This window comes from Sorex fumeus, unplaced genomic scaffold (assembly GCF_029834395.1).
Source record: "Sorex fumeus unplaced genomic scaffold, SorFum_2.1 ptg000061l, whole genome shotgun sequence".
Classification (NCBI taxonomy): domain Eukaryota; kingdom Metazoa; phylum Chordata; class Mammalia; order Eulipotyphla; family Soricidae; genus Sorex; species Sorex fumeus.
This window is the reverse complement of record NW_026606118.1, coordinates 20,425,215-20,443,824: the sequence shown is the minus strand read 5'-3', so window position 1 is coordinate 20,443,824 and position 18,610 is coordinate 20,425,215. Positions and strand designations below refer to the sequence as shown.

General features: G+C 37.9%; 1 protein-coding gene across 4 annotated transcripts in view; it reads left to right on the top strand.

The window, feature by feature from the left end:
• Positions 1 to 18,610, top strand: part of UTRN (utrophin) — a 610,322-nt gene that overhangs the window by 310,464 nt on the left and 281,248 nt on the right. For 2 of the 4 annotated variants that reach the window (XM_056126431.1, XM_056126429.1), the window contains exon 50: positions 9,813 to 10,002. In XM_056126431.1, the coding sequence (XP_055982406.1) occupies positions 9,813 to 10,002 (190 nt within the window). Of the gene's footprint in view, positions 1 to 9,812; positions 10,003 to 15,728; positions 15,745 to 16,315; positions 16,576 to 18,610 lie in introns of those variants that run through there. The other 2 variants (XM_056126433.1, XM_056126432.1) reach the window with 2 other exon arrangements.

Here is an 18,610-nt window from a genome sequence, read left to right as displayed (position 1 = left end):
AAGGGACAGGTATTGGAACATTGTATGACTGAAACCCAATCATGAACCACTTTGTAACTGTGTATCTCATGGTGATCCAATTAAAAAAAAGTAAATGAATAAATTGGATTTCAGACCTCACTTGCCTTCTAAGGCAAGTGAAACACCACTAAATTTATAGCTGTGACTATGAACTCAAGGGTCAGTTTGAACATAATGGGTAAATATCTTTTTATGTGATTTTGTCTGGAATATAGAAGAATAATATCTTGGAAATAGTACTGAAAATCATGATCACGATCACAATCATCCTGTTGTTCGTCGATTGCCTCGAACAGGCACCAGTAACGTCTCCTTTGTCCTAGCCCTGAGATTCTAAAAAGTGCCACATTTAAGGCTCTTTCAGGGTTAAGAGAATGAGACCATCATTGTTACTGGTATTTGGCATATTGGGTACACCATGGGGAGTTTGCCAGACTCTGCCATGTGGGCAGGTTACATTCAGTAGCCTGCCAGGTTGTCCAAAGCAAGAATGAGATAATAAGATAATATAATTATATAAACACATGTAATTCATACAAACTGTAGCACTGTATCACTGTCCTCCCGTTGTTCATCGATTTGCTCGAGCAGGCCCAGTAACATCTCCACTGTGAGACTTGTTACTGTGTTTGGCATATCGAATACGTCACGGGTAGCTTGCCAGGCTTTGCCATGCGGGTGAGATAACTCTCGGTAGCTTGCCGGGCTCTTCGAGAGGGGTGGAGAAATCAAGGGAAAGAATTCTTTTCCCAACTCCTTACCTTTAGACTAAAAAGGAAACAGGAAGTTATTAAATATTTGCAGGGGGAATGGATCACTTTGAGGAAACCAATTTGATGTAAAAGAAGGTGAAGGGGTTGGTTAGAGGAATTTTCTGATTGAAATGTGACATTCTGGGCATAATAAGAAGTGCTCAGAGGGTGAATTGGCAGCAGATGGGAAGGGTGCAGAGTAGAATTGGAGTTATGATCCAATAATGGTTGACTAATGAAGATTGAATGTCTGGTAGTGATTCAACCAAAAGAGAAATAGGATGTGGTGACATAAATCCTCCCATGGAAATAGCTCTGTGGTCTTGAATATTTACTTCCTGGCACTAACACTCCTGCAGCTAGTGCTTGTCTGTGTTATGTAAGGTTGTGGATAGACTTTATGAAATGGCCATGGGGTTGGGATTCACACTAGAACCCTGGTGTGGCATTAGTAAATTAGAGTAGTCCCCTTAAGTTCCGGTTGGGTTAAGTCTTAAGTCCTTGTTGATGACCCAATGACTGTGTAACAAGGATTAGTCACCAAAATACCACACTCTGTTGAGGTATCTGCAGGGACTAAATTTTCATTAAATAGACTGCTTTTTTTCCAAGTGCACTATAGTAAGTTTCTAGGTAGAAGAGTAACCATTGTGAAAAGTTACTTTGTGAAAGGTAACCTTTGAGAAGCTTAAAGAATTACTTCATTGAAGTTTACCGCATGCCACTCAAAGTACAGATACTACCGTTTTTTTCTGCTCTAAGTAAGACAAATATATTTAAATCCCACTTAACTGTAAAGGTCATTTTTTAAAAGTATATAAAATTTAGTATCACATATTTGTGTCTTTGAGGATGCATTTTCCTCAGTTAACTCTGGAGAGAAAAAAGATGAAAGGCCTGTTTGTGTTCAAACATTTTGACCGACTGTAAGTACATGTGCACCTGATTTAACAATATCTCTCTGTATATATCTATAGCTTAAATATTAAGCATTATTTGACATCTTTAAAATAACATTTTAAAAAGTCAGGTAGCTGGGTAGTTATGTTATGCTGAAAAATATCTATTAGTGATTTTGGAGCTTCTCAGTGTTGCTTTTTTAACAGAAATCTGTTATAAAACAGTTAAGCATTTACATAGAAAAAAAATCCCAATTCCTTTTAACATAAACTATTATAAACCTGTCACCCTTGCATTTCTTAAATATTTTATGAGAAGCTGTTTATATTTTAAAGTCTGAACTATTTCTGCTCAGCTGAATTATATAGTCTTCATATACTTCTTCTGTGTGAAGTAAAACACACACACATTATTTCCGTTACAGTTACCCATATCAACTTCAGATGTTGTATCTTTTAGCTTTTCCGCCTCGCCTCTATTTTGAGTGATTTATTGTTTAAAATAAACTTTCGCAAAAACAGTTTCTGCTTTGGTCTAGTGGCTACATTTTCTAGTCTCAGAGTCACTTCATTTTCTGTAATAGCGCTTCGTTCCTTATTTTCTCCCATTACATTCCTCAGAATTTCCTCTAGCTTGGTTCTGATTTTTCTTAGGATGTAGTTAGGGAGATGCAAGATATAAACTCTGCATCAAGAATCACTGTGAATTCAGTGCTGGGGGAGATTGTAGGAATCTTCCACATTATTGCTTCCCCTTTTTTTGCTGATGTGCGCATGCATCTGTTCTCTTAAGTGTCCTCTCACATAGATGCAGTGATTTTGAATGAAGCCAAACTGAACAAAGGGATGAGAATGGAGAAACTCTTTCTTCTTATAGATTTTATATTTGATGTGATATTTAAAATATAGTATTAAACAGCTCCCAGAAATTCTGAAATGGGCCCTTTTCTCACTAATCCACATTCTTTATGGTCAAGATGGGGGAAAATAGAGATTTGAAGGGATTAACCTATATAATGCTATCCAACGGCAGTGATGGTAGAAATAGGTCATTTCTCTCAGAGAGTGGTATACAAATGACATTGAATATAGTTATTGGTTTGATGATTTATTATGTTCAAGTGTATATTCTTGAGCCTCTAACCTTAGCAATTATTTTGGCCTTCTGTTATAATAAAGTCTGTAAAATTCCTTGAGAATGAATTGGTTCAAATGTTCGTGTAATATTCCATGCTCTAGCCTTGGAACTAATATTCTTAAAAAGTAAAATGAGTGGTATGGTGGATTGATACTTATGCTTATATTTGACTAAATTTTTTATTTGTGGAGCGAAGTGATAGAACGGCAGGTAGGGTGTTTGCCTTGCACACAACTGATCCTGGTTCCATCCCCGGACCCCATATGGTCCCCCTGGCCCTTCTAGGAGTGATCTCTGAGCAAGTAGCCAGGAGAGCCTTGAGAACTTGGTGTGACTCCCAAGCAAAAAATAGACAAAAAATTTATTTGAAATTATATAATTTTCAAAATTTTCTGGCTATAAGATTCCTGACTATATGTATACTAAGTATAAAGTGTGTTCTTATACATTTTAAGCATATATTTATTATAACAACAGTCCTTACTGTGTATTCATATTTTAAACCTAGATTATTCATTTCCTTTTTAAAGTATTGCTAGATGGCAGGGATCGTTCTCAATTTTGTATTTATTTATTCATCAAGTTCTCATTGAATTGCTACTATGTATAGCAATGGAGGGTACCAAATACACTGGTGATTCTGGAGCTTTATACAGTGATTTAGTCTTTATGGCTCATTTAATGAGGAGTTTCAGAATAGTAGCCATATAGATGAAGAGTTACACTTGGATTACTTCAGTAATTCTATCACACATGTCCTTCAAAGTAGAGGAGAGAGAGGCAAGAGAAATAATATAGGAGTTCAGGTGCTTGTCTTGCATGTGATTAACATATGGTCCCTTGAGCAATGCCAGGAGTGATCTCTAAGCACAGAGCCAGAGTCATCCCTGAGCACCTCCAAATGTGGTCTAGAAATGTTTCTCACTCCATCTAACCCCCACAAAAAAAATGAAGAAAAGACAAAGAAAAATGGCAGTCAGAGAGATAGTACAGTGGGTAGAGCGCTTGTCTTGAACATGACCAACCCGGGTTCAATCCCCGCATTCTATCATATTTCCCTGAGCTCTCCAGAAGTGATTCCTGAGGGCAGATTTAGGAATAATCCTTGAGCAACACTGAGTATGGCCCCAAATCAAACAAAACAAACAAAAAATTGTGTAGGAGGAGCCAGGAGTGTAGAACAGAGAGGTATGAGGTGAGAACTCCGTTTGTTACTTAAAGATGGAACAAGAGGTCTGAGTGATAGCACAGCAGGTAGGGCATTTGCCTTGTACGCAGCCAACCCGGGTTCGATTCCCAGCATTCCATATGGTCCCCTGAGCACCACAAGGAGTAATTCCTGAGAGCATGAGCCAGGAGTAAATCCTGGGCCGAGTATGACCCAAAAAGCAGAAGAAAAAAAAAGAGAGATGAGTCAAGGAATGCAGGCAGCCCCTATTAGGTATAGTAAAGACAAGGCAAGGTATTCACTCCTGGACCCTGAAGAAAGAAAATGTGGCAGCAGAGACTGATTGAAACTAATCATCAGGGCTGTGCACAACAAACTGGTGTTGCTTTAAACCTCTGCGCCTGTGGTTATTTGTAAGAGCAACAGTGGCATGTTGGAAGGCACGTAAGGGAATCATGAAACTCTCTGGGATGAGGAGCCACAAGTTTGGAAGACGTCTGCGGGCAATTTCTGGAGGGAAACTCTAATGAAATTAGCCAGATCAGAAGGGAAGTTTAGGGTAGGTGGGAAGAGAGGAAGGTTAGTTAAGGTAAAAGGAGTAAAACAAATGTGAAATTCTAGATGAGATGAGACTACCAGTGATTACTATGGGGATGACCTTGAATGATTTTTTTTAGATCAGCATAGCCTAAGACTTGGACTGGTGAGGTGGTTCCTGGGGAATATGCAAGACTCACTAAGGACACCCCTGTATTCTGAGCAGAGTTGTGCAATGAGGACAATTATGCTTGAGTTGATAGGAAGCCTGCCAGGCTCTTGGAGCTAGTCACAGGGAATTTCATCTGCCTTGATCCAAAACCATGTGTTGTGGGTTTCTGATCAAAAGATGACAGACACCTTTTGTCATCTAGAAGCTGTTGTTTGCTACTTCTCTGTAAGTAGGTTTTTCTGTTTGTTTGGGGGCCACACCTGGTGCTGCTGGGAGCTTACTGCTGGCTCTGTGCTCAGTAGATCACTCCTGGCAGTGCTCAGGGGACCCTTTGTGGTGCCAGAGATGGAACAAAGTTCAGCTGTGCAGCTGTGCACAGGCAAGCACCTTAAGTACTGTACTATACTATCTCTCTATATGTACAGAGCAGAATTTCTGTTCCCACTGATAACTGGTCCCTACTGGACAGTTTTTTTTTGTCTTCTTTTTGGGTCACACCCAGCGATGCTCAGGGGTTACTCCTGGTTCTGCACTCAGGAAATACTCATAATAGTGCTTGGGGGACCATATGGTATGTTGGGAATCGAACTGGGTTGGCCACATGCAAGGTAAACACCCTACCTGCTGTGGTTTCTCTCCAGCCCCCTTTCTGGATTTAGAATGTTCCTCTGGTCACCAATGTGTGTTGCTCATATTCATTACTCATGTGAGGGTCATGTATAGAGCCAATTGCTCATGGTCTTCTTAGTTCATTTTTTGGAAACATCTCTAAATTCTCACCTCCGCTTCTAGCCCGGTACTTTATGCTTGCTGGGCATAGTAAATGTCTCCCATGTTTAGGAAATCCTCTGACTTCACCCACTGGGTTTTTGAAAGAACAAAATTGGGGGGAGGGAGGGGGGAGGTTCTGAGCCATAGCTAGGAGTGCTCAGGAGCTATTCCTGGTCTCTGCTCATGATGACTCCTGGCAGTGCTCAGGTGCCAACCATTTAACCGGGATCTCAGCTGCTGCAGCCTCGTGCAAGGGAAATGTCCTCCCTCTTGTTCTATTTCTCTCACCCACCCATTGTGTGCTCGGACACTTACATATGTTTCTTATCCTGGGCATTTTTAGGATTTAATGAGCAGTTTTTGTTGATATATTTTTACATTGGCTGCCAGTTGCAGAGCATATTATGTACATATTAATAGTCTTAAAAATAAGATACTGATTATGTTAAATAAGTGTTTGACTTTATTAAATTTCATAATTACTAAATTTTGTATGAGTGTTCTTAAAATAGGAACCACCTGTTCTTGCCTAATTAATTGCAGTCTTTTAATCTTTTGCTTTCTAGTATATTTTGGGAGAGCCTTTATTTGGCTATTTTAAAGGTATTTTTTTCTGTTACTGTTCTAAAATAGAAAGTATGATTAGGGTCTGCTTGAAAGTAAACTATTTCCAACCCGAACCACCCAAATTATGGTAGGAAGTACTGGATTTTAAACATTAAAGCAGTATATATTTATGACTATAAAAATTTGAGAGTACCGAAATTTGATGGTTATTTTACTTTTCTCTCTAATGTAGTTTTCTAGGGGTCCAGTTATTTCTTTTCTTTTTAGTTTTTCCCTATGCTGTTCATAAGTTCTTTTTTCTAATAAAATAATCATAAAAAATTCGAAATTGTCTGTTGGCAGATTATTTTGCATATATGTATTGTGTAGCTTTCTTATATCACAAATATTTTCCTTTCATCTTAAAGTTCTCATTTTTTATTATGGTAAAATGCATGCATATATCTATCTCTATCTCTGTCTCTATCTATCTCTGTTACTATCTCTGTCTATCCTCACCTGTCTCTAGGTCATCTTTTTGCTTCTTCAGCTGTGGAAATGACCATGTTCTCTCTTGAACTTGTATTCCTCTTTTTCTCTCACTCGCGTATTTTTAAATAGGTCTCAGTAAAACTATCTTGCCTCACAAAAAAATGCATGTATGTTTATAATTGAGCATATTAGCCATTTTAAGTTTATAGTTCAGAGGTAATAGATGTATTAAACACATTTACAGGTCAGCAGTTACTAACATCCATCCCCATAACTGGTTTTCTCATGTAAAACTGGACCTCTTTAGCCATGGAACAATAACTCCTCATTTTTCACTCTCCCAAGCCCTGGGTACTGCCGTTTTTACTTTCATTCTTTATGATTTTAATATCGGGTCAGTGGAATCATACTATTACTGTCTTTTAGTGATTATCCCATTTCACTTGGCATCATGTCCTTCAGGGCTCATCCATTTTTTGCTTATTATAGAAGTTCTTTTTTAAGGATAATATTCCATTGTGAGGATCCATCACATTTGTCTTATCAGTTCATCTTTGTGGTTAGGCACCGGACTGCTTTTTCACTTTAGTTATTATCTATATTATTGCTATGAAAATGGGTGTACAGATATCTCCCCTAACCATGCTTCTAATTCTTTTGAATATATATATATACCCAGAAAAATGAATTGCTGGGTCGCATTTTATTCATATTTTTAGGAACTTCTGTATCATATTCCACAGCAGCCTTTCCATCTCTCCGTGGCTTTCTCAGATAAGTTGATCTTCAGTGTCGACATCCTAGTGCCTGTCTAAACAGCATTCATTTATGAAACCTACTGTGGTTTTCTTCCTTTCTGTTTTTCCTAAAATTAAAATGGTCTTATTTTTATATGCTTATGTTTCTTTGCACCACTTGATTTTTTTCTGACAAGATAATTTTCTCAGTGTCAATCACATGAAGTAGGCTTTCACTTCTAATATTTTCCTCCTTTCATTCATTGTTTCTGGAGAGACTTTTCTAGATCTGCTGTGTGGCCATCATCCTGGGATTTTCTGTGTTTTCCTTTTAACTTAATATCTTTGTTTCCTGAATCTTATTTTTTTTTTGGTCCTCCTTGGTGCTATTTACTTGTTTTATCCTGGTGTATATTTCACTACATTTGTTAAGGTAAACATGAAATTGTGATCTCAGTCTTCCTCTAATTGGGTTTTTGATTCTTTGCCCTGTTTTCTGGAATGCTCCTTTTACTATAAGCTTGAAAATTTATTTCCTTTCTTGTTTGTTAGTTTTTATTTTTATGCTGCTCATATCATCTTTTTGACTTAAAAACTGAGTTCTGTGTTGAATGTCTCAATAGCTTCTTGAAATATTGGTCTTTGAGAGATCCTTAATGATAGGATATCATCAGTAGTTTGTATTTATCTCTATTACTTATAATGCTGTTACAAAGACCCAGAAATATCAAGGTACAAAAAGAATGGTTCATTCGTAGTTTATAGAATAGAGTAACGAGAGATCTTTGTGATAATAAATTTGAGTGAAATAAAATCACAATCCAAGGTCCTCTCTAGGAGACATGTGATTCATTTCTGTGTGACTCAAAACAGAAAAACTTAATGGAGCGGATGGATAGATAATCCCATGAATAGAGCACCTGTCTTGCATGTGGCCAACCCAGGCTCAACCCCTGGTACCTCATATGATTCCCTGAGCCATGCTGTAGTGATCCCTGAGCACAGAGTCAGGAGGAAGCCCTGAGCAGCAGCAAGTATGCCCTATCCCCTTTTAATCTACTGGATCCGAAATGTGCCAGAAGAGATAATCCTTAAATCTTAAAGGATTAGCAGGATTTTGGTAAAGGGAGTGATTGGACAGTCATTTTTATGTGAATATAAAATTTTTATGTGCTAATAGTATTAGCATTTTTAGCTAGTGGAGTATTTAAGAAAACAAAGAGATAAAAGAAAGGGGATGTAAAATTGTAAAATACTATAGAGAACCTTAAATTTCAGACAAAGGAGTTTCATTTATTCTCTATATAGCTGTACACTGTTTTTTTTTAGGGCTGGAGCGATAGCACAGCGGGTAGGGCGTTTGCCTTGCACGCAGCCAACATGGCCGACCCGAGTTCGATTCCTCTGCCCCTCTCGGAGAGCCCGGCAAGCAACTGAGAGTATTCGATATGCCAGACACAGTAACAACAAAGTCTCCAATGGAGACGTTACTGGGCCCGCTCGAGCAAATCGATGATCAACGGGAGGGCCTTTACTTTACTTTACTTTTAAATAAGTGTTAAGATAAAGTTGTTGACACCCCAGAATATAATTTAAATGAAATCATATTACATAGCTTTTGAATATGGCTGAAAACTTTTGAAATTCTCTCCATTTCTTTGCATCTATCTGTAATCCATTTACATTGGTGAGTAGTATTCCACTATATGCATGTACCACAATTTATCTCTTTACTGGTAGATGACATTTCAGTTATTTCCTGTTTGAAGCCACTATAATTAAAGTTGTCTTAAACATTTCCATATGGATTTTCATTTCTCTTGGGTAAATGCTTAGAAATAAAATTGTTCAAGTATATCCTAGGTACTTTTTTTTTTAAAGTTTTTTGGGTCAGGGCTGGAGTGATAGCACAGCGGTAGGGCATTTGCCTTGTACGCAGCCATAGGCCGACCAGGGTTCAATTTCCCCGCCCCTCTTGAAGAGCCCAGCAGGCTACCGAGAGTATTTCGCCCACACGGCAAAGCCTGACAAGCTACCTGTGATGTCTTCGGTATGCCAAACACAGTAACATCAAGTCTCACAATGGAGACTTGACTGGGCCCGCTCGAGCAAATTAATGAACAATTGGAGGACAATGCTACAATGCTAGCTTTTTGGGTCACACCTGGTGATGCGTAGGGGTTACTCCTGGCTCTGCACTCAGGAATTACCCCAGGTGGTGCTCAGGTGACCATATGGGATGCTGGGGATCCAACCCTGATTGGCCGCATACAAGGCGAATGCTCTACCTGCTGTGCTATTGCTCCAGCCCAAATCATTTTTTATGAATAATAATTATTTTATGGTAGGGGTATGATTCCCTTAATGTTGATATATCACGGTGCGTTACAGTTCACGTCATCCTTTTCCCTTTATTCCCTAGTGTTAAAAGTCGTTTAAGGTACTGACATCTATGATGTTAAATTCATAAATACACAGAGGTTCCTTTGCAGCTGCCTGCTCACTTTTTGCTTCAAGTGCGTGTGATGTGGACTGTCACACTGAGTCACAGAATATGTCTATCTTGGTTTTCCCTGTAGCATCACTGACAGACAGAATGCCCTGGAGGCTGAGCTGAGGACAGTACAGGCCAGTCGCAGAGACCTGGAAAACTTTTTAAAGTGGATCCAAGAAGCAGAAACCACTGTCAATGTGCTTGCAGATGCGTCTCAGAGGGAGAATGCTCTTCAGGATACGCTCCTGGCCAGGGAACTCACCCAGCAGATGCAGGCAAGTGCATGTATGAGAAATGAATGACAAGCAGGGTTTGCATTCGTGCTCTTTTGATCTACTTCCCTGCAAAGGTATTACCATTAAGAGGTGAAGGATTCTCTCTTATAGAAGCCGTGTCCACATGTGAGTAATTGGTTTCTGGAAATAAGATCTGTGAGATGCTTATTTAATGGTAGATGACCAGCTTGTGTATGGAAGTAAGAATCAGTTGTTTAGACTTTGCAGGCTCAGAGGTTTTCTGGGTTTTCAATTTTCATTTAATTTATATTTTGCTTGGGCTGGAGCGATAGCATAGTGGTAGGGCATTTGCCTTGCGCACAGCCGGCCCAGCTGAGCCGGGTTCGATTCCTCTGCGCCTATTGGAGAGCCCTGCAAGATACCGAGAGTATCTCGCCCCATGGAAAAGCCTGGCGAGCTACCCGTGACGTATTCAATATGCCAAACACAGTAATAACAAGTCTCACGATGGACCCGCACGAGCAAATTGATGAATAATGGGAGGACCGTGGCCGTGACCATATATTTTGCTCATTTTAGGCCCTATTTCAGTTAGCCTTATTGACTCCTAAATAATTTTCCATTCATATAAAATCCCTTCTGTTACTATTTGTTATAAAGCCACTATGAAGATGGTGAGGGCGTTAAGACTTAGAGAACTCTGAACTTTAAGGTTGAAGGTACTACTGTAATGCTTTAAACTTTACAGATATCACTGTATCTACCACTCAAGACATTTTTTTACATTTGGCACTTTTTCTTTAAAAAACTTATGAGGACACACATGAAGAATGTTTGAGCCTACCCCATGTACAATGCTTCAGTGCCCTTGACCTTTCTCTTCTGTTTGTCAGAACAGTGAGAGGCTCTCTCACCTAAAGCAGGTTTCAAACCTCTTTCCTTAGAGAAGTCTTGTTTACCATCCTTCTATATTTGTCATTTCTTTAAGCCCTGCCATTCTAATGTGGCATTAGAATAAGAATTTTTGACAGTTACGATGTGCTTGTATACACATGATCTTGTAAGCACATGACTAGTGATGTGTGTCTTCTTTCCCATGATGGTTTAAGGGAAGAGATGCCATTCATCTACCTAGTTGTCAGTGTGCAAACTCTGCTCCATGTGCAAAAATGCAAGATGAAAACAGATTCATACTTGGATCTTAAATTGCCACATTATGACATCCAGTCTGATGGTCTTTTCTGAATTCTCTTGGAACTCTCTTCCCTTGAAACACTCAAAGGACTGTTTATAAAATACTGGCAAGTATGTGGTTCTGAATAAAGGGAACCAAAGCTTTCTTGGAAGTATTTTCAATTTTACACGTTTTTCTCTAATTTTGAAAAACTGTTGTCATTGAAAAAGTATACAAAAATGTTTAAAAATCTTTTTGGAATATGTATTTAAATGGTTTGTTACCATGTATAATGGCTATTCGTGAATTTTCTGGTTCTCAGAAATAATTTAAAGAAAGTCTGTGTTTACTCACATGGCTTATTTCTGATTCATCAGATATTACACTTGTGACTTACTAATAAGGGTGTCCAGAGAAGCATCTAATTTAAAGCTGTTTATTTATCTCACCTCCTGGAGTCTCATGAGGTCACCCAATGTGTTATTTGGTACAATATTTAGTTACCATCACATTTTTCAGAGGGTTATAGTGAACTCTAATTGTGTCTATAGACTCAAAAAGATGCCAGTTTTAAATGATTTTAATGATTTAAATAGCTGTAAGTCTGCCCATGGATACTTTGTGTAATGTTGTTTAACTTTTGGGCTGTGCTTTTGAGCAGGTGAGATTTTGTGGACAGATCTGTCCTGGAACACAGAACTACTCCAGAGTTTAGTAATGTCTCTGGACATGTTTTATCTTGGACATGTGGTTACCCCAGCCAAACTTTCTCCCAGTATTTAATGAGTTCTCATACTATACTGTAGAACAAATAGATGCAGAGATTTTAAATCATTTCTAAATAAAATATTTTAGCGAAGGATTACTTGTCTGTGGCAGTCAGCTTCAAGAAAGAAAAGTTGCTGATGAATGTACTAAAATATGCTATAGCTTGTATGGTAAGTACTTCTCCAAGCTAATTTTATGTTGCTAAATTTGTTTTGCTTCATTATAAATAGTTAATAGGACTTTTATTAAGGGCCTGTTAAGTTCCTTTATCTAAAAATAAACATGTCTCTCTGTTTAGGATGTTTTACATTATGGTTATCTGCATAATTTTGCATTCCATGTTCCTTTATCAGATGTTCTTACTTTTGAAATCTTCACAGCGGGTAGGGCGTTTGCCTTGCACGCGGCCAACATGGCCGACCCGAGTTCGATTCCTCCGCCCCTCTCCGAGAGCCCAGCAAGCTACCGAGAGTATCTCGCCCGCACAGCAGAGCCTGGCAAGCTCCCCGTGATGTATTCGATATGCCAAACACAGTAACAACAAAGTCTCCAATGGAGACGTTACTGGGCCGCTCGAGCATATTATTAAAAAAAAACTCTATATTTTCAATTTTTCTAGTTCATAGATTGCTGCTTGTTAGGACTCAACTATTTTTTGCTAAGGCAAGGGATTAATTCTCCTTGGACTTTTGTATTAATGACTCTTCTTTTGTGTCTGTGAGTGGGTAGTTTGAATGAAAACTCGTGTGGAAATTAAGATGTCCCTTGAAGAACAAGGATGTCTAAATATCACCTTGAAATTATGGAATAAATATTCTGGTGACAGTGTGTGTATGCAACTATCTCTAAATGTCCATGTCCTGCATGGATGTGGTCTGAATACAGGAATGTGTAGAATGACCCCTGGATGGTCACTAATTGTCCTTGCTTCATGTCTTTTGACAAATGAGTTTTGGGCCTCGGGATTTTTTAGCGAAGCTCAGAAGTTTTTTGGGTACATTTTGGCTGATGATCATTTGGAGGCACAGTGATGAATTTCTGAGTGTATTGTGAAATATTATCTCTTAAGGGTTGGATGATCATTTGGATTTATATATCTCTGTATCCTTTATTGCCTGCCTAGAAAGTTAGGTCTTACTAGTCAGCAGAGAACATGAGATAACCCACGGTTCTGGAGAAAGGAGCATTGGGATACTGAGCCGACCAGATCTTAGCGGATCTATTACGGTTTGTTGTGTGTTTTTTAGTCGATGCTGGTGGCAATGGGTAATGTCATTAAGGATATTAAGGGATTTGTAATTTATAGGAATCTAAGCTGATGACATTTGAAAAATGCACCGGATAGGGCAACACCAGTCACAGAAAATTCTGTTGGGATCCTCTTGTAGGCATCTGGTCAAAGGTGATAATAACTAAATGGGAGCTGATAACAGTGGGTCAGATTTAATGATTTCCTAGTGTGAGTGAACTAAGAGAAAGAAGGGATAGAAATGAATATGATTGCCAGGTGTATTTTAAAACCTGAGATTGAAACTGCAGGGGGAAAAATCATCAGGTCTGCTGCTTACAAGGGAGAGTGATATGATGATACATTTCATTTTAACTAAATTGAAATGAGAAATTTGAGTAATAACCAGGAGGGAGATATTGGCTATGCAGATTTTCACTATGACTCTACATTCAGTGAGAGAATTTTCCTAAAGATGAAGATGCTTATTACTTATTTTTACTTCTGAATGGAACTTTTGACATCCTGGTCATTTTATCTGTTATGTGCATCTATTTTTAATTTTTATGCTTAGTAAAAGTAAAGGAAAGGCCCTCCCGTTGATCATCGATTTGTTCGAGCGGGCCCAGTAACGTCTCCATTGGAGAGTTTGTTGTTACTGTGTCTGGCATATCGAATACTCTCAATAGCTTGCTGGGCTCTCCGAGAGGGGCGGAGGAATCAAACTCGGGTCGGCCATGTTGGCTGCGTGCAAGGCAGACGCCCTACCTGCTGTGCTATCGCTCCAGCCCGATTATTATTATTTTATGCTTACATGCTTTTATCATTTGGATTGTATTTTTAAAATGTCAGCTTTACATTTTAGCAGTACCATTAATTTGAAATGCTCTGGCTCTTTCCTGGGTAAAATTCTTCTGCCCAGTTACCTAGCTGGAATGGTTTGCATATAAACTATCTATTCTTGCTTCCTAACAGTACCTATTTGGGTATTATTTGGGGTATTATTGTATTTTCACCTTCTGTGTTCTCTTTTCTCAGTTCTTGGTTTTGAGGCCACTCCTGGTTGTGCTTAAGGCTTACTCCTGGCTCTGTGCTCTGGGATCACTTCCGTTAGTACTTGGGGAATCATATAGGATGTCAGGGATTAAACCCGGGTAGCCCGTGTGCAAGACAAGCACCTTCCTTAACCTTAATTTAATGGTCTTCTTGCTTAAGTGGAGATGGTTTCAAATCTGTCCCCGGTCCTCAGCTCCTGTCCAATTACTGGGTATTGTGGGAGGCAGGGGTTCGGAGGGGTGGAAGGTGGTGGTATTAAATACCTGAGTCATGAACAGTTTAGCTGCTGGTTCAGGGTCAGGAATTACACTTTATATTTTTTTGGAGAGCTTTTTTTGACATATAATTCACATTCCTTAAAAATCAGTATGTTAGTGTGTACAATTCAATGATTTTAGTGTATATCTGTAGCATAGAATACATTGCCATCATCAACTTAGAATATTTTTCTCACCTTAAAAACAAGCCCTGTACTTCTTAATCAAATTGCCAGTACCTCCGGAACGTGAATTTTCTTTTCATTTCTGTGTAGTTCCAGATGTAAAGTAAAAGTAAGTAAAGGCCCTCCCGTTGATCATCGATTTGCTCGAGCGGGCCCAGTAACGTCTCCATTGGAGACTTTGTTGTTACTGTGTCTGGCATATCGAATACTCTCGGTAGCATCATCAGCTCAGTTCCAGATGAGCTTAATAATTTTTATTATTAACTACCTCCTTCCAGTTTGCTGTTGTGATGTTTTGACTTCATGAGTTTGTCCAGAGGGAGGCAGTATAGACCTGCAAGGGACAAAATTCAAGCCTTCAACCCCTCCCCACCTCTCCAATACTGCCTGTTCAACACAACTCTGTAAGACACGATAGAAAGCTTTACATCATGTGAAGATGAAGGGCTGAGAGGGCAGGTGAAACAGAAAAGAAACACTCTAAACTGTACGTTTCTTTAAAGAGTCATGGCAATTGCAGAGAAAGATGAAAACGCGGCATTGCCTGGTTTGGGGTTAGAGCTGAATGCTGATAATGAGAAACATCTGGGTTTGATTTCTGTCTGTGCTCTTTGACCCAGTCATTTAATCATTTTTCGTTATTATGTTCATTTCCTAACACTACTTTACCCCCTACAATACTGGTAATGGCATTCAAGCTGCAGTAAAAAAAAATGCATTTTAAATATGTACACACGCATATACATCCGTCCAATTCTGTGCTAGCTTTTTTATATCATATAATTATGGCTTATGTTTCTTACTCATAAAATTTAAACAGCTTTATGGCAAATAAAATGAGATCATGAAGATGCCTTCTAAGAGAAAATGTGGTAATTTGGAATGTTCTGTAGTCAATTACAGACTTTTTTTTTATTTGGGGCATTTTATTAACTTGGCTGTTTAATTAGAGGAGTCTTAACCTCACATTAGAAATTCGATTTCTAATGGTTTTTTCTCCCAGGCAGGCATCTGAGAGAGAGAGAGAGAGAGAGAGAGAGAGAGAGAGAGAGAGAGAGAGAGAGAGAGAGAGAGAGAGAGCCCTTGCACTACTCTGCTATTAGGATCTTTTAGGTAAAGCCACACACTCCTTTAGGCATTTTTGTGTTTGTGTTTGTTTTGTGTCGTCTTAGAGGATCTTATTCTGATACTTGTCTGTGGGGTGATTTATTAGCACTCAGCGTTGGGGGCTGATATCATTAGCGTCAGGTACCCTTGTGCTCTTCTCAAGATTTACAGCAGGTTCTCTTCTCTCATCCCACGGAGCCCAGGCTGCGCTGCATTTAGCCGAGTAGTGAGTAGAGAATGCATCTCTCTTCAGAGAGAGTGAATGCCACTCCATCTCTTAATATACACCCGCTACAAGCATGCACCATGGTGATGTGCTGAATCTCTTTTCCCAGGGGATGTCTGCTTTGTATCTGCAGCTTTAATGTTTCACTTAATATCCTTTTTGGCTACTGAGCGCACTCTTCAGCGGCAGGCAGCGTCTGGCTGCTCTACAACTTGCTTCATTTTCTGACCATGCCGGGCTGAGCTAGTACTGGCTGTGAGCATCTGTCCAGGGGGCTTTCTGCCTGGCGTTTGTAAATATAAATATGTCTTTGGTGATTTGAGAAGTTGAAGGCATAGGAGCCTCCTTTTCCCTAGCACCTAAGTCCTTGTATCTTTCAAATGCATTCCTGGAAACGAGCATGCTCAGAGAACTGGCAAATCATTGTCCAGTGACCGGGAGGAAATGATCATTGCTCTTCATTTATAATGCAAATTCTGAGGTGTCTCCAGAAGTGTGGTAAACTTAAAATGATGGCTGTGGTGAGAACATCTCTGCAGAAAGTTGTGGTTTTGTTGCATCGTTTACAAAGGATGGCAGTTTCTTCTCCTCGGTATCAGAAGCTCTGTAAGGTAACTGAGTGTTTCAAAATAAGGATCTTGGGTATCTGATAATTCTCCTGTTTCTCGGGCTCTAAAAACTATCTTTTCAGGGTGCTTATCAAGGAAAGAACCTTTTTTTCTTAGTGATTGATTGTAAATAGCTACTACAGTGATTTGCTTAAATATTATTTAAGAATCTGACACAATTACTGTTTTAGTGCATATTTTATTTTGCAATTAAAATCTTGTCTTCTGAGAAGGGCTCAGAAAATTGGAGAAAATATGACAAAACTATTGGAGAAAATATAACAAATTGGAGAAAATATGACAAAAACTATATTCAGATGGACCTGTTACCTCTGTGATCCTCTGTAGTGTCTTAGAGTTGAATGGCTCATTAATCTTATGAAAAATTTTAGTAAATTACTTAATAAAAGTCTATAATAACCCATAAATAATTTTTCTTAAACTGTTAATTTCTTTATAGCTAATTGTTTTTTAAATTAAAAAACACACAATTTAGAAATTATCAGACTTAATCTCGTCATAAAATAACCCGTATATCTTTGAATCTTTACATACTATAGTTAAACTTGGAGAACTTAATTTTATTTGGACAGGTGAGTTAAGTGCACTTTCAGGAGACAACTTGTTTGACAGTTGTAAATTTCATAACTATGTCATACTAATAAAGAATTGAGGGAGTTTCTGTATTTTTTTTAAAGCTAGCTATTTTCTTTTTGATTATAGTTTTGTTTTATTAGAACTGTTCAGACAGTTGCATTACTTTTGTCAAAAATGGAGACAATTTAATAGGAAAGAGAGGCATGAGTCGTACAAGGATTGCTCAAGCAAGTTATTTAGCACCTATATGATATACCTATATAACATAAGAGTGGTTTAGTTCTTCCTTTATATCATATAGGTAGTGTTACTCGAGACTGTCTTGTCTTGTTAGCTGTTCAAACTCATTTGTAGTTGCAGTGGTTGTTTTTAGTATAAATATTATTTTTGATGATGTATGACATCTCAATGGAACTAAATTGGCCATATTTTGTAACTGCCAGGAGGAAAAGTAACACTCTGTTAACTTTATGGCATATTTCTATTTTTACATTGTGATCAATTAAATACATTTTTCTCAAAAATCTTGTTTTAAGAATATAGAAGATAATAATAGATTCTTTGTAGATACACTTAAGAGTATTTTCACTTGTAATAGAATTGAAAATTAATAAAACTTAATTCAAGTGCAAAGATTAGTAAAGGAATTGTTTTAATATGTTATTCTGGCACTCTGAAATTTAATCTGATAAGATAAATGTTTCATCAGAGGCAGTTTTGCTAATCAAAAAAATCTTATTCTGTAATGTATATTATTTTATCTTTCTAGAGAGAGACAAGTAGGAATATAAAAGACATACTGTTTCATTATCTGGGTCATTTTTCTGATCCATTTATATGCATACTTTCAAAGTCAAGCATTTTTATCAAGTCATGTGACCAAATTATTAAGTAAGTCTGAGTTAGAAAGCAGTAGAAGTTCAAACATTAGCAAAAGTTGCTTGATTAGTTTTATAATTATACTCAATAAAACATATATTCAGTTATAGAAGTCATTGATAAGTTAATTTTCCTCAGACGTACTCTTTGGGCAAATTTCCTTAGATTTATAATTTTCTAAATGAATCATTAAAATTTAAATGTTTAGAGTAAACATTACTTTTTTGAAAATTAAAAATTATATTACTTGCAGTTGAAGTGTTATCTTTCACATTTTCTCAGATTCAAAATTACCAACTGCCTAAATAATGAAATGAGAAATACACAATTCCAGTACTTTCCAGCAGGTGTCAATATAAGGCAGTAGAATTTAAGATTTTGGCTAAGGAACTAGATCGCCAGGGTAGGACTTGAAAAATTACTATAAATCAACTAGTAACAGGGATAATTTATTTGCATGTTTATATTTTTAAAATCTTATATTTTTTACTGATATGTATTAACTTTTATGATGTAAATATAAGGTTCAGAATTAAGTATTAATAATTGTAAATTCAAAAAC